The 19,178-nt window shown below is 36.5% G+C and overlaps 2 protein-coding genes across 2 annotated transcripts in view; both read right to left on the reverse strand.

Annotated features, from left to right (window-relative positions):
* Nucleotides 1-19,178, reverse strand: part of fut9b.1 (fucosyltransferase 9b, tandem duplicate 1) — a 207,687-nt gene that overhangs the window by 21,300 nt on the left and 167,209 nt on the right.
* On the reverse strand, nucleotides 11,313-12,880 carry fut9b.2 (fucosyltransferase 9b, tandem duplicate 2). Its single transcript, NM_001109849.3, is given in 2 exon segments — nucleotides 11,313-12,524; nucleotides 12,712-12,880. A coding segment is annotated over 1 exon segment (1,110 nt). The 5' UTR covers nucleotides 12,517-12,524; nucleotides 12,712-12,880; the 3' UTR covers nucleotides 11,313-11,406.

A 19,178-nucleotide genomic window follows, 5' to 3' on the forward strand; every position in this document is an offset into this window, starting at 1 on the left:
GTTGGCCATGATCGTAAGGGCCGATAGAGGGACTTTGGCCAGGACACCGGGGTTACACCCCTGCTCTTTCACGAGAAGTGCCATAGGATTTTTAATGACCACAGAGAGTCAGGACCTCGGTTTAACGCCTCATCCGAAAGACGCCACTTACTCACAGTATAGTGTCCCCTTCACTTTTACTGGGGCATTAGGACTCACACAGACCACAGGTTGAGCGCCCCCTGCTGGCCTCACTAACACCACTTCCAACAGCAACCTAGTGTTCCCAAGTGGTCTCCCATCCAGGTACTGACCAGGCTCAGCCCTGCTTAGCTTCAGTGAGTAACCAGTCTTGGGTTGCAGGGTGATATGGCTGTGGCCATATCACAAAGAAACTCAAAAGTTTGAAACAAGTAAAAGGCTAGTATAACAGAATTTTCATTTATGAGTAAACTATATCTTTAAAACTATACTGCAACCAGCTGCAAATATTTGAGTTTACTGAACTTGTGTATGTGCCTACTCTTTTTCCACAGTTCTCAAGCTCCGGTTTAAATTTGAACTCAAAGACAAGTTAGATGTAACACAAAATAAACTTTCGGAAGTTATCTGGACTGAAATGTCCACACATAACTTATATTTGATTGTAGCTTGGGTTGGGCGATGTTGACCGATGTGGCATTGTATGTCTAATGTGATACATCACGATGGAATCGTTGTCATAGGCAGCAGTGAATTAATTATTTATTAATAATGAATTAATTCATAATGAATTAATTATTTGTAGCCTATCGTTTCAACTACCTGACCCACATGGTCTGTTTTACCCATAACCAAATCATAAATAAATAAAGATAAACACAAATTACCACCGGTCAGTCATTTTTTCCACATGACTCTGGCATGAATAGGCAGAGTGATCTGTGTTGCTATAATACTGTCGACTAACTTGGTTAGTAAAAAAAAAAAGAAAAGAAAGTGCACAACCAACAGTATCTGAGGTTTTCACTAAAATTACTAAGTACAAGCGTGAAAGTGACAGATTGAAGCAGTGTACTGACGCTGTGACATGTTACCTGATAGATTCAAAAGACTGAAGCCGTTAGAGACAAGATGAATTAAATATCACATTTAACAACTAAAGTGAGACGACGCCATCCAGCGGTACATCCTTGATAAACTGTCCAACGGTGATTTTGTGATCAAAGTACCCGCTAACTACAGCTGCGCGAATAATCGGAATTAAAAAAATTTAACCGAAAGCGTGCACGCCATTTAAATAATCATATAGCATTTTACAGTTATGATATAAACAAGCATTTATTGTGTATTTCTTTCATAGCGAACACAATGTTGTGCATGAAAATACATGTTTAACAGTGTCAGTATAGCTACTCTAGCCTGTATAATGTTGAATATAAAGCAGGAGGGGAATTTATTAAAGACAAATGTCTCATTTTACCAGTAGAAATAATGGTCTAATAACGTTGATAATGACAGATTGCAGGCATACGTCTCAAACATAATAATTCAACTTCAGAATTATGAATAGTTGTATTCTGATGTCTTCACTTTACTGTGCATTAATGACCAGGACAAATTTAAAGTCTGTTTAAGTCCTCCATTCCAAGTCTAGCCAACAGTAGACCTACACATAATATTATTATTGTTGTTTTATCATATGCTTGAGAAATAACAATGATAATAATAGCCGACGCTTATTAAGATTTATTTTACATCTACAGAACCATGAGAAAATAGTGATCTGTGGTCTGTGGTCACGAGATGTGCGTTTTCAGCAGTATAGTTTGGACAGAGGGCTGTTCAGAAATGCTAGGTGAAACGCCGGTGTGGACATGGACCAGATAAATAAAAACAGATAGAACCCTTAAAGCATGTTCAAGATGAAAAGCAACCAGAATATGAATATACTCATTTCTATTGCAAATATTAATGTAGTCTGTATTCTTTTTCATTTTTTTTATTATTATAATTATTATTCTTTTTCTGTTTGTTTTTTTTTACCATGTCATAATTGTAAGATTTTGGTATTATTTGGATTTGTTAAATATACAGCATATACAAAAAAAACACTGATAAAAATTTCTGTTCATCTTGTTTGTCAAGCTAATTATTTCACATTACTTGTTTGATTAAATTCAAACTTGTTACTTGTTTGGTTAAATACAAATAAAACAGAAGTTATAACAGCCTGGAGGTATGAAAGACTTTGCATATTCAATTTGCAGACATTTGTAGGTGCATACATCCACTGTGTACGTTCTTGCCAGTTTTTTCCTGTGTTTTTAATATTGTCCATATTTATATAAAATTATCGTATCGACCAAAATACAGAAATATATCATGATGTAAATGTTTTGCCATATCGTCCAGCCATAAATGTAGCTTTACTATAGCTTTATCAACAATAGGGGTTGGACAGTTCTAAAATTGTCAGTTTGTATCACAGATCTGTGGTCACGCTTCTCAAATCAATTTACATTACATTGTAAAACAAGCCTTAATGTAACACTAAAATACCATACATCAACACAAAATAGCCTAATAATCAACCATTTACAGTATTTTAACAAAAATAGTTATACTCAAGGGCATGTAATCAAAAACCAGAAAGAACTAAGCAGCTTGATCTTAGTAATAGACATTATTTTAGACGTGAAATTCTGATGCAGCAAGAGGGGAAATGTAATTCAGGAAGGTGTCACTTCTATGAATGTTTACTTTCAATTTAGACTAGCCGACTGTTAAAGAACACTGAAAAAAAATGTTATTCAGTTAAAACAAGTGAAGGGTGAGGAACTGAGGACAGAACTGTCAGTTTCAGGTGAACTATCCCTTTAACTCCAATTTTATTTTTACAGTGCTTTTTATTTTACACTCGTTTCTCGATAAAACAGGAAAAAGGGGGTCCCACACACCAAATAAATTTCAAATAAATTATCTGATAAACTCAACTAAATTAAACTGACTCCAATGTAGTGAGTGTTCTCATGATGGAAAAGTCCATGACTGATCCCTTAATCTAAAGCAGGGGTCACCAATCTCGGTCCTGGAGGGCCGGTGTCCCTGCAGGGTTTAGCTCCAACTTGCCTCAACACACCTGCCTGGATGTTTCAAGTATACCTAGTAAGACCTTGATTAGCTTGTTCAGGTGTGTTTCATTAGGGTTGAAGCTAAAAATCTGCAGGACACCGGCCCTCCAGGAACAAGTTTGGTGACCACTGATCTAAAGAGTCAGGTGATGTACTCAAAAACACATCCTTACTGACTGTAATTCAGAATACGCATAATTAGTGGTGACACCAGTTAGACATAGAGATACCTTAAGTGATGCATAAAAAAAAACTATAAAATCAAAAATATGCAATTGCATGTGTATTAGGCTTGGGCGATATTTCGGTATTATGGTATACCGCGGGATCTAAAAATAGCAACGGTATCAGTTTCAATACTGTTATACCGTCATAAAATATTAAATATCCTTTATTTAATGCCTACAAAAACGTATGTGTGGTTGCCATCACGGGACAGTGTGGAGGAGAGAGAGAGAGGAAGAGGGAGGGGGAGAGGGAGAGGTGACGTGACGTGTCGCGCTTCAAAGTGTCCTGCAGTTTGGCAGTTTCGACTGAACAGAAGGGAGACGTGGTTAATATGAACAAGAGGTCTGCATTAGAGCTAAAGATCTTTGCCCGAACCCGGTGAGACCCGAAAAAATCCAAATCCCAGCATTAAAATCCATCACTGCAAAGGTGAAACAAATGATGATGAAGTAGTAAAAAAAGCGAATTATTACGGCGGTCAAGCCAGTCACTAGCTCAGAAAGAGCGGTTATTCCAGCCGCAGGTATTTCGCGGTCGCTCATACACTGCGTATTACGGTAGAGCCCTAAACCGCAAGCTGACAGGTAAAAAGACGAGGCCTCTCGCTACAGTGAAACTGCCGTCATGGAAAATTAAATATATGTTCCTGACTGGTAGAAGATGAACAAACAATCCAACCCAAAACTTGCAAAATCAGCCAGATCAGAACTCTGCATCTCGACCTGTAGCCGCAGGAAAGGGCGTTCAGCTGCTGGACCCCGTGAGCGCAGGACTGCGCTAAAGCCTGTGGATTTAAATGTTCCTCCACAAACACACGTAGCCTAATCTTGGTGAGTAAAGGGTTTTTCAATTATAAATAAATATTAATTAAACCATATAATCATAATGTAGACAGAGTATACAGGCTAATGGTGGCATTATTCTTTTAATATTCAGCTTCACCGCCGCCTTAATTCCAGATTGTGAAGAGAAGTTGAGAAACAAACCTTGCAGAGCCTTTATCTTAATTTCGTTATTGCCAAAATACCCGTCATCATTTAGAGTTTATTTTAATTTGAATTGTTAAGAAAGATTTTTTTTCATTTGTGTGTTGGCCAATTTAAAGGCTAAGTGCATGTACCTAGACCTATAGAGTGCTGATATGTTACGATGTTACAGCTGTAGGACTTTTTTTATTTCTTTGTTCCAACTTTCAAGTGGCATATAGCCTAGTCTACGTTTGTTACGAATAAATGATGTTAAAACATATAAATGACTCATTCTTGAAAAATTGCATTAGAGCTGTGTGCATGAGCACATTTGAATAATGTCGGGCTGTAAATGGGTTCGGGCTTTATAAAGCTGTCAATCAAAATGTACCTGTCGGACTCGGGACCTATCGGGTATAATTTTTATGGCCCGATTACAGCTCTGCATTCCAGCTGCAGTACCGCGGGAACCGGCCAGATTTCTTATGGTGTAGGAGTAAATTTCTGAATAAATCGCGGGAGAGATGTGTGTGTGTGTGTGTATATGTGTGTGTGTGAGAGAGAGAGAGAGAGAGAGAGAGAGGTGCTGTGCGTCGCTTGTCTCTCTTTCTCTCTCTCTCTCTCTCTCTCTCTCTCTCTCTCTCTGACCGCGAGCCTAAGGTCGCATAGAAAGTATTCAGTTTCTGAATGGTTTAGGCTCAAGCCAACAGTTTGGTGACGCTGTCTGAGCCTTACGTCATAATTTTTTTATTACGCCGGTAATACCGGAAACCGGGGTAAAATATGGAGGCGGTTTGACGGCATCAAAATTTGGATACCGCCCAAGCCTAATGTGTATCTAACATATACAGTATTACTTTTCATGTAAAACAATGTTACATATGAATAAAGATGTAAAGAGGCAACTACAATTTAATTAAAATAATCTGACATCTTTTGGCAATTCAAAAACACAAAGCCCCAAAACTGACAATTACAGTTTTTTTCAAAACTCTGACAACCTGTTTATATCTAATACCTTATTTACAGCAAGGTAGAGATTGTCCAAAACAAGTGCTCCAAGAGTAGCTCTAAAATGCTTTTGCTGTTCAATAAATATCTAGTATATGGTTACTGTATTTACACCATGTAAGAGCCCTCTATGTGTGTTCTCTTATGCTTGTTTTAGATGAATAATTGTCAAGAGGGGCGGTGCCATGGTGATATTTGCATACTAAATTGTGATTGGTCAGTGTCATGAGTTCTCTTCTTAAGCATTGGAGCATCCTTCAGGTGTTTCCATGCTCAACAACCCAGATTATTGCCCATTCTTTTCAGGAAAGTCATGTTTTAAAGAAACACTTCCGTATTTCTGGCTATTCATTTAGTCATCAGACACTGGCTTTTTTTTATTTTTATTTTTTTCAGAGACTCACACATTTTTGCACACCATAAATTGTTGAACAATGGTGTTCAGTAATCTACATTGTGTGATCTAGGCTTAAACATTTGTTCTGAAAGAAACATACATACACACTGTATATAGTGTGTGTGTGTGTGTGTTTATGTATGTAATAGGGTTGTAACAATATACCGGTATGACCGTCTACCATGATTTGAACGTGCACGATTATTAGGGCTGTAACGATACACCAAACCCACGATTCGGTTCGTATCACGATTTTTGACCCACGATTCGGTTCGTATCACGATTTTTTTTTTTTTCATGTGGGGTGGGAAAAAAAAGATTTTTAAAACTATTTTTTATTAAATAACATTTGAAAAATCTTTATAAACTAAACATCAAAGAACAATATTAACTATGCAAATTATTAACAATATAAATAGCCATATATAAAATAAATAGCCAAAGCTATATCACTTCTGTTTTCTTTGTAACAAAATACTGTTGAAAAACCAAACAGAACTAAACTCCATTGTGTAGATGGTTCAAGCATGTTGAAAATTATTTTTCAATCAAGTTCTCTTACGTAGAAAAAGTAAATTAAATAGCTACTAGGGATGCTCATTTCGTTAATTTATCTAACCGACAACCGCCGCTCATTAATCGGTTATTAACGGTTAACTGGTCAGATTACTATTAATTTTATATTAAACAAATTGACGTGTCTATTTTGTGTCTGACACATTAAATATTGCATTTTAAAATACTGATTTATTTTTATATATTAATAGCGGAACAGAACAACAGAGCATCTTCACGCACCTGCAGTGTTTAGCACAGAAGAGCAGAATAATCTAAATAAAATGAATAAAATAAATAGGACTGCCCTAAATTATTTTCACTTAAATAATTAATTTATATTACAAAACGAAAATACTGACTGATTCTTTTAAATAACCGGCATGGGCTTTTTTTTTTTTCCAATCATATGTTTTTTTCTTCCGTCAAATAAAAATAGCTGACTTCCTCAAATTGCCCGCTCCACAGAAAATATGCATTTATTTAATGCCCCGCTGTTATTATTGTAATCACAAAACCTTTTACATTTTTAATAGAAATCATTATTTTAAAGAATATGTCCTGATATAGCCTATGGTTTCCTCTCTCCCTCGCAGTTAAGTGTGCGCTGCGTAATGAAAAGACAGCAACAACGCGCGCATATGTAGACTTTTTGTAAACAGTTTTGTTGTTCAAATATGATATTGCATTAATCTGCGTACATGCTTTAAGCTGTAAAATAAAAAGTAAAGCCTACTTGTTGCGTTTATTACGCAGATCCAGGTCAACATAAGCGCTGGTTTAGCATCAACAGGTCTGTATCAAACAGCAATATTCTTCTTCCATTTTGCTTCTTTGGCAAATGTGTCTGTAGGCACGGGTTATACGTTATCGTCCCGCAAATTAAGTATGCCTTGCAGTTAAACAAGGGACCTAAAACGAGGCACACCTCACTGTCTTTATGTTGACATGGAAAAAAGAAGAGGCGCGGTCCTCTTATGAAACGACTGAATCAGCTGGGTATCGATTGTGCAAAAGTGTTGCTGTCTGTGTTGTTACAATTGTAATATTTAATACTATTGTGATATTCAAGATATGTATATTCATACAGCTTTGGATAACTTAAAACAACGATTAGACCATCAGAGCAGTGTTAATGCGTCCTGAAGTAAAGCGAAACGGCTATAAACTCCAGCAAGATAGAGTGATTATATGCAGAGCCATATACCTTTATCTCTAAATAAAGTATAACTATAGAAACTGTGTTCATCTTAATTTAAAGCTTCGTCGTGTTTTCTGACCTCACGCACCTGTCAGTCAGCACTCTCTAAGGTTCAAACAGAAAGCGCACAGCACGGTTACAGAAAAGTTTGCGCTGTTACCTGACATCTGGTGAACGCCCATCCCTCTCTGCGCAGCCACATTAACAGTGTGAGCAAATCATCGTATATGCGCTGAAAATCCGGCCACTTTGACAGCATTGGCAATGTTTCTGGCGTTGTCGGTTGTCAAGCGAGGTTAAGTTGGTTTTGTTTTTGATATTCTTGACACATTCAGACGGTCCCTTACTAAGAGCTCCGTGCGAGCTCTCCCGGCTAAATATTGCGAGGGCTTAAACGGAGCAGTGCTTGTAATGTCAAACGAAAAAAAGTGTTAATTAGCTCAACTTTTGCAGGCACGCGTGACGTTATTGGAAAGGTAGTCACGGGGTGTGTCGCGATTCTCCCTTATCACACCGCGACACAGGATCATAGATCTGAGTGTCGCGATTTCGATTTTATATCGTGTATCGTTACAGCCCTAACGATTATCATACCATGAACAATTGCATATCAACGGTTTTAACCCTTAAAGACCGAGACAGCCGCCCGCGGCTAAAAATAAGTATTGCTCTTAAATGTTTAATAACTTTTGATCCGCTGATCCGATTCATACAATTCAAAGATTGGCATAAAGAATAGAATCTCAGCTTTCCAGTGCTGTATCACATACATACATGTACACACATTCGAGTACTTTCAGAGGCTCCGGAATCAGTGCGGTTACGTCATCAACATTTGACAACGCTGATTTGACAAAGAAACGCTCGTCACTGTGTCTCCGGACAAATCAGACATGATACATTGATGCATTGTCCCTCCTCCATGCCCAGGATGGTTCAAACTCGCTATATCACAACCAATAAGCATAGGTTTCGCTTTTGTTTGTGGACCAACAATGAGCTTTTTGAACAACACGGAATGAGAGATAGGCTGTACATTTATGCGCGGCTAAATAAAACGAAAAAAAAAAAGTTTTGCATGAAATAATTCTCATACTAAGTTTTTTTGCATGCACAGCAGCACAGAAACATGACAACACAGTGACACAGCAAAGACGAACTGCTGCTCTTGCTGTTTTCAAAAGACGCAAATGAAGGTGCAGCTGTTTGTCTGCATTGCAGACAACCATAACCAAATCCATATCCACAGACAACCATATCCATGCTGGCACATAAAACCTAAGGATGTTCCATATTGAATCTAGTTTCGTTATGTAACTATTTATAGTATAGTAAACATTTATATCTATTTTTTACTGAGGATTTGCACCATGTTTATTTGGACTTTGACACATTATTTATTATTTTCTTATTTTTTTATTTGTTCATTGTACAAGTGGACACATTCTCTCACCTCAGCGGTCAAGATTAAGTCCTGAAAATCTCAACATGCTTACATTTCTTCATCACAACCTAGACTGAAAAAAACAACGCTTTAAATACATGTTTACAGCCATAAACTTGGTATTGCACTTTTGGTCTCCCATTTATCCTGCTTATAAGGAAGGACAGTTTAAGTTTATTTTTGTCTAATCTTAAAAGACCTTGCTTGTTTATTCCTTCTAATTTAATTTATTAAAATGGGAAATTTTTCAGTTTATTTTTATAAAAGACTTCTATAGTTCTATTAAAATGGTTCTCTCAAAAGTTTGTTGAAATAAAACATTTGTTCAGTTAGAAACGTGTTCTTATTCTTTTCAGGGTCTTTGCTATGAGAATTACTATTTAATACCGTATACCGCGAAACCGTCAAACCGTGGTATTGTTTTAGACGATTATCATACCGTAAAAAATTCATACCGTTACAACCCTAGTATGTAATTTTGTCCACTAGGCTTGTCAAAAGTATTAAAAAAAGTAGTAAAATTTCATCACCAAACAGTGTTGACTTTAAAAATATTAATATTCTACTAACATTTAAATGCTGCAAAGCTTGTTTTTAAACACTGCTGATTGGCCTTTGTGTTCATTTACTCAACAGGAAGGACTGTGATAGGCTCTAATGATGCTTACACTGATACTGGGGTGTTTAAAAAAAAAAAAAACAAGTGTCTTTTAGCTGATCTGTCAGCTGATATCACTCATACAGTGATTGTTTCTCAATATGCGTTCTTGTCTGTACTTGCATTCTTGTATCCTCGTAAAATGTCATCAACCGTCGCCGAAGTACCATTCAATTTCTAAGTTCACATCTCGCCAAGTACAGATAAAATTCCCGGATGTGTACTTGCTCTGTCCCTATGGCCAAGAATGCATCGAGAGGCGACTTGAGCGAACTTGTGAAGCTCAAGTATCCCCGAATGCATTGCAGCTAAACCAGCAAACGCTAATGGTGGAGGAGAAAACCCGCACTGTTTTAAAAATCCTCCTTTACTGTGTCACAAAATAAAGTTAACAGTGTTTCAGGCGAGAATGTAGTTGTTTTAAACTGGAATCAGCAGTTTGTTTATAAAGATGGCGCGTCTTTGGCGATGTGCCTCAGCTTATGCGGACTCCGACTCCCAGCCAGCCGTCATCAGCTCCCCCGCCGAGAGCAGCTTTACTTCGGCCAGTCCATCTCAGATGTACTGTTGGATCTCATCACTCCATTGCAGTAAAAACATGATATTTATTTCATCGTGTGCATATCTAGCAGAGTTTTTGGTCTTTTAAATCTATTATTTGTTCTCAGGTGTACTATTTTGTCAGTGTTATTTTCTTACCTTTTATAATTGTCTTTAATTACGTTACCATGTTTTACACTGTTTGTCTGCTCACCAAATTGTTAGACATAATCTTTATTTCTTATCGTGTATGTCTTTATTTTTTTATTGAGTATATACTTGTATAATTACCATTGTAGTTTATTAAATCTGATAATCAAAGACACGTGTCTGTGTGTAATAACTCATTTTACTTCACATTCATATGAATATGTGTACATTTTCTTAAATCAAAAATGTAGATTTATAATATTAATTACAGGGTCTTTATATAGTTTAATCATTTCATTGTTATTGTGCAGTAAAACCAAAGAATCCATGGTGAAGTAAGTGACGATATAAAGTACACTGCTGCTCCATTTGAAGTACCCGACTTGTGTCCTCAGGAGTTCGTTCTTCCAAGTCTAAACTTGGTAAGTATGAACTTCCGAGGACACAAGTTTGAACTTTGCGTACTTGATTTTGAGAAACAGCCAGTATTTCTGGTCAACGATGGATTGATTCATCTTTTAAAGATCTGTTTAAGCACTTGGTGAAGAGCAGAAGCGATGATCGCTGCAGCCAATCACAGTTATATCTGTTGAGCGTGTGAACGTAATCGCCATAATATCAGCTTTGTTTAAGAACCAAATGTTAGTGAGAAACGGACAATTTTAGAATTCAGATAACGAAGTCTAATCTCCTCAACTGTAATCTTCACTTCACACAATCCTATTAAACATAATTGTCCCACACCTCAATCAAAATCCTCATCATAAGCTCCACTATCAGAAGTTATCAAACATAGGGCTGGACGTTATTAATTATCAAACTATAATATTTCATCCTTTTTTTCTTTATCGATAATATAGTTAGTTCTACATAGTTTTAGATACACAAATCATGGTGCGTTCGCGGTATTCTAAAAAGTTCTGATGTTTTCAAGTAGGTGCTCCATGCTTGTTCAAGTCGAGCATCTCCATTGGAAATGACAAGCTTACACCTTAAGCTCATTGGCGTTTCTTGCAAGGCGTGCACTCAGCTGCAACATTTTAATAAAACTTCAGTGCTTCAAACCGAAACGTCATACCTAACTTTTTTTTTAATCGTTACTGACAATGGTACACAATCAATAAAATACAGATTCCATTTATAGCCCAGCCCTAATCAAACATTAATTGAAATACCATTCATAAAGGTCATGAATCTCTTTATATTCCTTGTGTTTGGCTATATAGTCACAGGCAGTGCAGATGGGCAGATCAAACTCCTGCTGCTGCAGTAAATGAGGAGTTGCAGAGTAATATTTCCTCCAGTCAAAGTACCTGTGATACGCGTCTTCATCTTTATCCAGCTGAAGCAGATATTCTGCCACTGACTTTGGATCTGGGAAGTCCTGCACATGAATAAAGGCGTCTCTGGGATAAAAGTTTTCATAGTTCTTTCTTGGAGGACCCAAAACCACAGGAACAGTTCCTACAGAAAGAGGACCGTTGATCTTCTTAGTGATGTAGTCCTTGTGCATGGAGTTCTCAAAGGAAAGGTAAAATTTGCAGCTAGCGAGGGTAGGATAGTAGTCCTTAGGATCCAAATGTGATGCGTAAGCCCTCCCAAACATAGTGACGTTTATGTGTTTGCTGAACTCCTGATAAAATGTGTTCCTTGTCCCGACGCCGGTTCCAAGAGCGTTATTGCTCACAATCCAACAAACCAGTTTGTCTTTTTTTGGAATGACGAAGTCATCAGCTGGTTTCTTCCTCACAGTCAAATGCAACCTGGTGAAAATATCAGCGTCCTGCCTGTAGCTGAGAGTGTGGTTGAACAGGTTTTCCAGACCAGGCTTCTTCTGAGTGTTTGTCGGTGATTCCAAATGAAACCAAATCCACTTCTGAAACGGAGGACGAGGAGACGGAGGAAGATTGGACAAATCCCAACTAATAGACTTGTGATAAATGAGGACAGCGTCAGCATCGCTGTAGAGAGATCGATTATCCGTCAACAGACAACTATCGATATTGAAGATATTCTTACAGTCGTTCAGGTCAAATCTGAAGTTTTCAGGCCAGAACCACATCAGAAGAATAGGTTTGTTTTCTGCTGTGTCAGTAAGAGAGTTGCTGCTTTTGGCAGAGCTGCTTTCATAATGTTGAACTCGTTGAACAAATTGAGGAGGACACGTCGGTGAAGGAGGAAACCAGAAAAACATAATGCTCAAACAGACGATGCCTGCTAATGCCACAACAATACCCAGACGACACAGTGATAAGCCATTTGTTCTTGACATTTTCAGATCTGAAGAGAAAATGTAATCATGCATTTTCACAGACTAATTTAAAAGAATTCAATATATCATGACAAACAGAGGCTTCAGCACAGTGTAAGTTAATCATGAAACAGAAGCTTAATTATCCTTAACATGCCTACTCCACTTTATTGCTAATGACATTATTGGTATCAATGTTTTTGTTTAGTTCCTCACCTGGTTAGAGAAGAAACAGATCGCAGAGTGTTGTCACATAAAGCCAGCATCTGATGACTAAATGAATAGCCAGAAATACGGAAGTGTTTCTTTAAAACATGACTTTCCTGAAAAGAATGGGCAATAATCTGGGTTGTTGAGCATGGAAACACCTGACAGACGCTCCAATGCTTTAGAAGAGACCTTATGACACTGACCAATCACAATTTAGTATGCAAATATCACCATGGCACCGCCCCTCTTGACAATTATTCATCTAAAACAAACACAACAGAGGGCTCATACATGATGTAAATACAGTAACCATATAATAGATATTTATCCAACAGCAAAAGCATTTTAGAGCTACACCTGGAGCACTTGTTTTGGACACAATCTCTACCTTGCTGTAGGTAAGGTATTAGATATAAACAGGTTGTCAGAGCTTTAAAAAACAAGTTAGTTACTGTGCTGGATGAATAAAGGAAAAATGTTATCTGATACCAAAAGCACTCAGACTTTAGTTTTAGTAACTCTAGAAGAGCAATTCCATGCACATCAATCTTGCTATTAGGGCTGTGCAATTAATGGAAAATCCGATTGCGATTATGGCTTCTAACGATTATGAAAAACCATTAATCAAGATAAACGATTATTCCATTATTTACCGCCCCCTGTCCAGTTGTCCTCACTTGTTGTTCTTAAAAGTGTGAAAGACCGCATGCTTCTGACTGTCTGCGCGCCGCACACACAAGCATGCGGTCTTTCGCACTTTTAAGAGCAACAAGTGAGGACAACTGGACAGGGGGCGGTAAATAATGGAATAATCTGCACTTGGTCTCATTCGCACATTGTGACGAGCAGAGAGAACACACATCTGAAGTCATTAACGTGAGCGCTTTAATGTTCAAAGAGGTGTCAAAACGCTGTGTTTAGTGATTATTCATATTAACCCTCATTTTGTAATAAACGAGTTGAGAATCAAAAGACACGTGAAAGCGAAACCATTAAAGTGACAGTGCACGAGATATATCCAGCTGCAGGCCCGCAGCACACACGTTTTAGGCACACACAATCTAGGACACACGATTTGGGCAAACCATATATGGTCACCAACTATTGAATTTTACAAGTATGGTTTCCCATTTCAGTCATTATTATTATTATTTTTATTATTATTATTATTATTATTATTATTATTATTATTATTATTATTATATCGTTACAATCATTTTAACATCTCTGCGGTTTCTGAACTCAAATTAGCCTATTTAAATAAATATAATTGGTTAAAGACATTTATGACTTTATTCATGTGTCCACATACACAAATAAATCATAGACCGTCTAATTGTTGGAATAAGTGTAATAAATTAATTCAAGATCTTAATATTATCATACTTGGTTAAAATCACTTTGTTGTAAAATATAAAAAGCAAACAATAATGTCACTTTAAAATATATTAGCCTACTATAGTTAATCATTTAAACTATATATATATATATGTATGTATGTATATATGTATGTATGTATATATATATATGTATGTATATATATATATATGTATGTATATATATATATATGTATATATATATATATATATATATATATATATATATATATATATATATATATATATATATATATATATATATATATATATATATATATAAACTGATTATCTTAACTGATTATCTGATTATAATAAGTTTATATATAAACTGCTATCTTTTACCAAACTATATATATATATATATATATATATATATTTTTTTTTTTTTTATTATTATTAATAGTTAATTTGTTCCTATGGCTAAATTTTGCTTACTACAATTTATTGCTTACTATAAATTACTACAGTATTAAATGTAGGAAATCATTAATTAAAAGATTATTAGAAAGTTAAACAAATAAATAAACACTATTAAATCGCTTGAGTAAAATATTAATATAGTGTTATACATTTGTTACATGTAAAATGATTTTTATTACATATCATGTATTATTACCTATATTAACTTGCTATTATTTCCTTTATCAAAAATTAATGCATTATATAAACTAAACCTGTCCAAATAAGATCGTTCAGCAAGGCCAGCAAACAAGTATCTACTATACTATTGTCAGATAATAATGACTGATCAGCTATGATGACTGATTTAAAACTGTTCAGTCTATTATATTGAATGGCGATCGGAAACAATGCTCCCCATTCGGCCGTCTCGATCGCAATATTTGTGAAATAAAGTAAAGTAAACACTATTGTTTATTCTGTACAATATTTATTAATCATATATATCAAAATATATCGATGACGATGTTCAAAAAGATGTTAAAGGCGTTAATAACATTAACATCCGTCGTAACCATATATGGTTTGCCTAGATTGTGTGTCCTAGATTGTGTGTGCCTAAAACGTGTGTGGTTCTGCGGGCCTGCAGCTGGATATTATTGCAGTGCACAGATGCCGCCTGTTTTATCACGATTAATAAAACAATGAGAAAATCCTTCTTTGCTCTTCACTGAAGACTTTTGTAGCTAAAGTGTTTTTCTTACAGTGAAGATGCTAAAAGCACAGTTTGTTTCATATTTTTATTTTATTGTATTTATTTCTCTTTCCTTTGCAGGGAGGAAAATAATAAATGCAGTTAAAGTCAGAATTATAAGCCCTCCTGAATATTAGCAACCTTTTCCCCCCAATTTCAGTGTAATGGAAAGAAGATTTCTGAACATAATAGTTTTAATCATTCATTTCTAATAACCGATTAATTGTATCTTTGCTATGATGACAGCTCATAATATTTTAGTAGATTTTTTTTTTAAATACAAACATTCAAATTCAAAGTGTGATTCAAAAGCTTAATTAGGGCAATTAGGCAAGTCATTGCATAACAGTAGTTTCTTCTGCAGACAATCAAAAATATATATTGCCTAAAGGGGCTAATAATATTGACCTTAAAAGAGGTTTCAAAATATTTAAATTTGCTTTTATTCTAGCCAAAACAAAACAAACAAGACTTTCTCCAGAAGAAAAATATTAGAGGAAATACTGTTAAAATTCCTTGCTCTGTTAAACATCATTTGGGAAATATTTATTTAAAAAAAGGTCTCAAGAGTGCTAATAATTTTGACTTCAACTAATAAGCGTTTGGAATAATCGTGATTACAATTGACCAAAATAATCGTGATTATGATTTTTCCCAAAATCGAGCAACCCTACTTGATATGGAAGAAAAGTTCACAACAAAATAGTGACAACAAGTTGCTTGTGTAGGTCTGCATTTTACAATACTGTAAAACGCCCAAAAATGTCAATGTTTTCAAACAATTTACCAAAATAACACAAGTGTCGGTTTCATATCAGTCATTTCCATAATGGAGAAATGTAGGGCTGAGTGATTTGGCCTTAAATTAAAATCTTGATTAATTGAATATTTACTCGATTACGATTAATAAATGTTTATTTTAGTTTTTTTTTTAGCCTTCGCAGTTCACTGACAGGTTTTGTACAGTAAATATGTTCACATATTACATATCTGAGATGTTTGAATGAAGGGTGAATTACTTTAAGGAAACACACACTATCTACAATCTATGATTATTAGGGGTGTCAAAATTAATTGTTTTTCCGGTGCACCGTGATGCAGACGCGGACAATTCAGTATCGGTTTAGTAATTTTCATAATCTGTTATGTACTGACATCATTTATCTCCTATGCGCTCTGTCGCGAGGGAGGTGAGCGCAGGTATTTACAACACTCAGCCAACTTTGGGCCGGCCCGTGGCATAGGCAGTATAGGCAAATGCTAAGGGCGCTGTACATCCAGGGGGGCGCCAGAAATAACCGTGGTTCAGTTGCTTTTGTTTTCAATATTCCTGACACATTCAATTATAGCGACAATAACTCAAAAACCTTACCCTAAAAAGATCTAAAGTGTGTTTCCTACAAAAAGACAAAGCTGGTTATGTTTCACAGCTGTCATTTTCTCTTTTTTCGTTCGACATTACGACCACTGCTCCCTTTAAGCCCTCGCAATCTGCGTTTAGCCAGGAGAGCTTGCGCAAAGCAATTCATTTAAAAATTGTATTTTACATTGCGCTCTTCCTTTAATTATTCTCTGAACTGACTCTGTGCATGTTACAATGCATGTCCATGTGCTAAAACATCAGTCAGTGCTAAAGTAGGTGACGCATTCCCTAGGGTTGGTCGGCCCAACCGTAGCATTTACATGAAAATGAAAGAGACGCGAGCGCACCTGCTATTCAGTTATGACCAATAAATGTCCACCTGTCCTTTACTTGATGAGCATTCAATCGGTTATGCCATGCATGTAAACATTGGGAAAATTGTTGTTTGTAAATGTAATCTCACAGCACTATTGTAAGCAATTCTTTTTTCTATTAGCTTTGAGAATATTTTAGAAGTTTGGGCAGCTTTTAAATTTCAAATAGTTTTAGGATTTTGTTTTATCAAGTTAGGAGGCTTCCGCAATACTTCCTTCCTATCTGTAAGATCTGTTAGGATATGATAACACACTTAGGAAATGCTGTTCTGTAATAGACTTTACTTTCATCAATTGGGGAAGTTTGTTCCTCACCACTCTTGCCACTGGCTTGCATGGTTTGGGATTTGTGGAGTTGCGCATCGATAGATTTGCTCTTCAGTGTTTGGACTTTCAGCAGTGAATTTTAAACCACACCGAACTGAACTTCAACTTTGAAAACAGGACTGACACCGTTTCAATCTGCTAGGACTTCTGTTAAGATGCTTTAACACAATGGACATTGTAAAAGCCTTCTGGAAATAAAGATGAATTGAATTGAAATTACCACACGAAAAATAGGCTGAAACAACAAATCAATAAAACTATAAAGTATTCCAACATCATAAAAACGTCACTGGACCTGCAGTAATGTCAAGCCTAATGCTGAATAATGTATCATGATGCTACAGTTAGATCATTATTATGCATAATTTAAAATGTAAAACTGCTTTGCACTTTCAATAGTTTTATGATATTTGCTTACAATCGAACAGTCTCTTAGTTGCACTATATAAAACATACCCTGAGGCTTGCCAGGGTTTATGGCAATACTAGATATTCTGGTTATGTGGAATAGGACAGGTTTAGCCTAGTTTAAAGCAGGTTTAAATGAGAAAACTTTTTATTTTTAAGTGAATTATACTGACATAAGACATCAAATCTGCATGACCTAAAAAATAAAGCTGAAGCCTGACTAACTTATTTAAAAAAAGTTAAAATAACATAAAAACCATATAATGAGGTGAAACCTGATGAACTTATTTTAAAATAAAGTGGCATGAAACATGTTATCATGACCTATTGATCATGTTTCAACACTCACCAACATTGGAGAACGCCTTCAGATCCTCTCAATAATTGGTGTTAATTTGCACCTGCTGGTTAATTCTTTACTTATTTGACAAATCCTCTTTAACTGGAAGTGTAAAGGTTCATACAGACTGCAATAGAGGTCTGCATCTGAGCCGCAGGACCTGACCAAATTTCTCTGGCACAGAATAAATTTCCGAATTAAGCGCGGGAGCGATCGATAACGTTACATTTTGTACCGGAGCGGGTGGTCTAACAATATCGCTCCCGACTCCCGACCGAGCGCATGTATGTATGTATGCGTGTGTGTGAATGAGACAGCGTGATGCTGCGTTTAGCTTGTTTAATGCTGTGTGTGTGTGTGTGTGTTTGTGTGTGCACACAAATGAGAGAGAAAGCTTTGTGCTGTGTGTGTGTGTGTTTGTGTGTGTGTGTGTGTGTGTGTGTGTGTTTGTGTGTTTGTGTGTGTGTGTTTATACAGACAGCTTCAACTGTATAACTCGACTGTATAACTGGGTGGTTTTCAGTTTTGTTCTCCCCCCGCTTGTTAGCGGGATCGGGCGCAGCGGGTAGAAAACGGGGTGGGATGGGCAGCGGGACAACAAATGCTGAATATAAGCGGAAGTGGTCAAGCTCGGAATAAAACCTGGCGAAACGGGCGGGATCGGGATTCAAAATTTAGTCCCGCGCAGTTCTCTACACTGGAATGCTTTTCACTAACGTTTATCGTTAGCATTGAGACATTTTTCTCCATTTAAACCCAGTCGATTTTCATCAGCGTTGAGCAGAGTGAACATGCAAAAATCACCCCCTGACGTTGGCGCCAGAGGTGTAGTGGTTAGTGCCTCGACACATGCACTCCGGTGCTCATGGCAACCCGAGTTCAATTCCGCCTCGCGGTCCTATGTCGACCCTATCCCTCTCTCTGCTCCCCATGCTTTCCTGTCAATTCTCTCTGCTGTCCTATCGAAAAGGTTAAAACCTCTAAAAAATTACTGTAGCAGCTCCGAAAACGTGAACAAAAGTGGCAATCTGATTAGTGGAGAAGTTTTTAGCTAGGCACCTCAAAGCAAAAAAAAAAAAGAGCATGAAGCGTTTCTTTTAATAATTACGCTTTAACCCCTGCCGTTTTG

This window comes from Danio rerio, chromosome 8, assembly GCF_052040795.2.
Source record: "Danio rerio strain M-AB ecotype USA chromosome 8, GRCz13ab, whole genome shotgun sequence".
NCBI classification, from domain to species: Eukaryota; Metazoa; Chordata; class Actinopteri; order Cypriniformes; family Danionidae; genus Danio; species Danio rerio.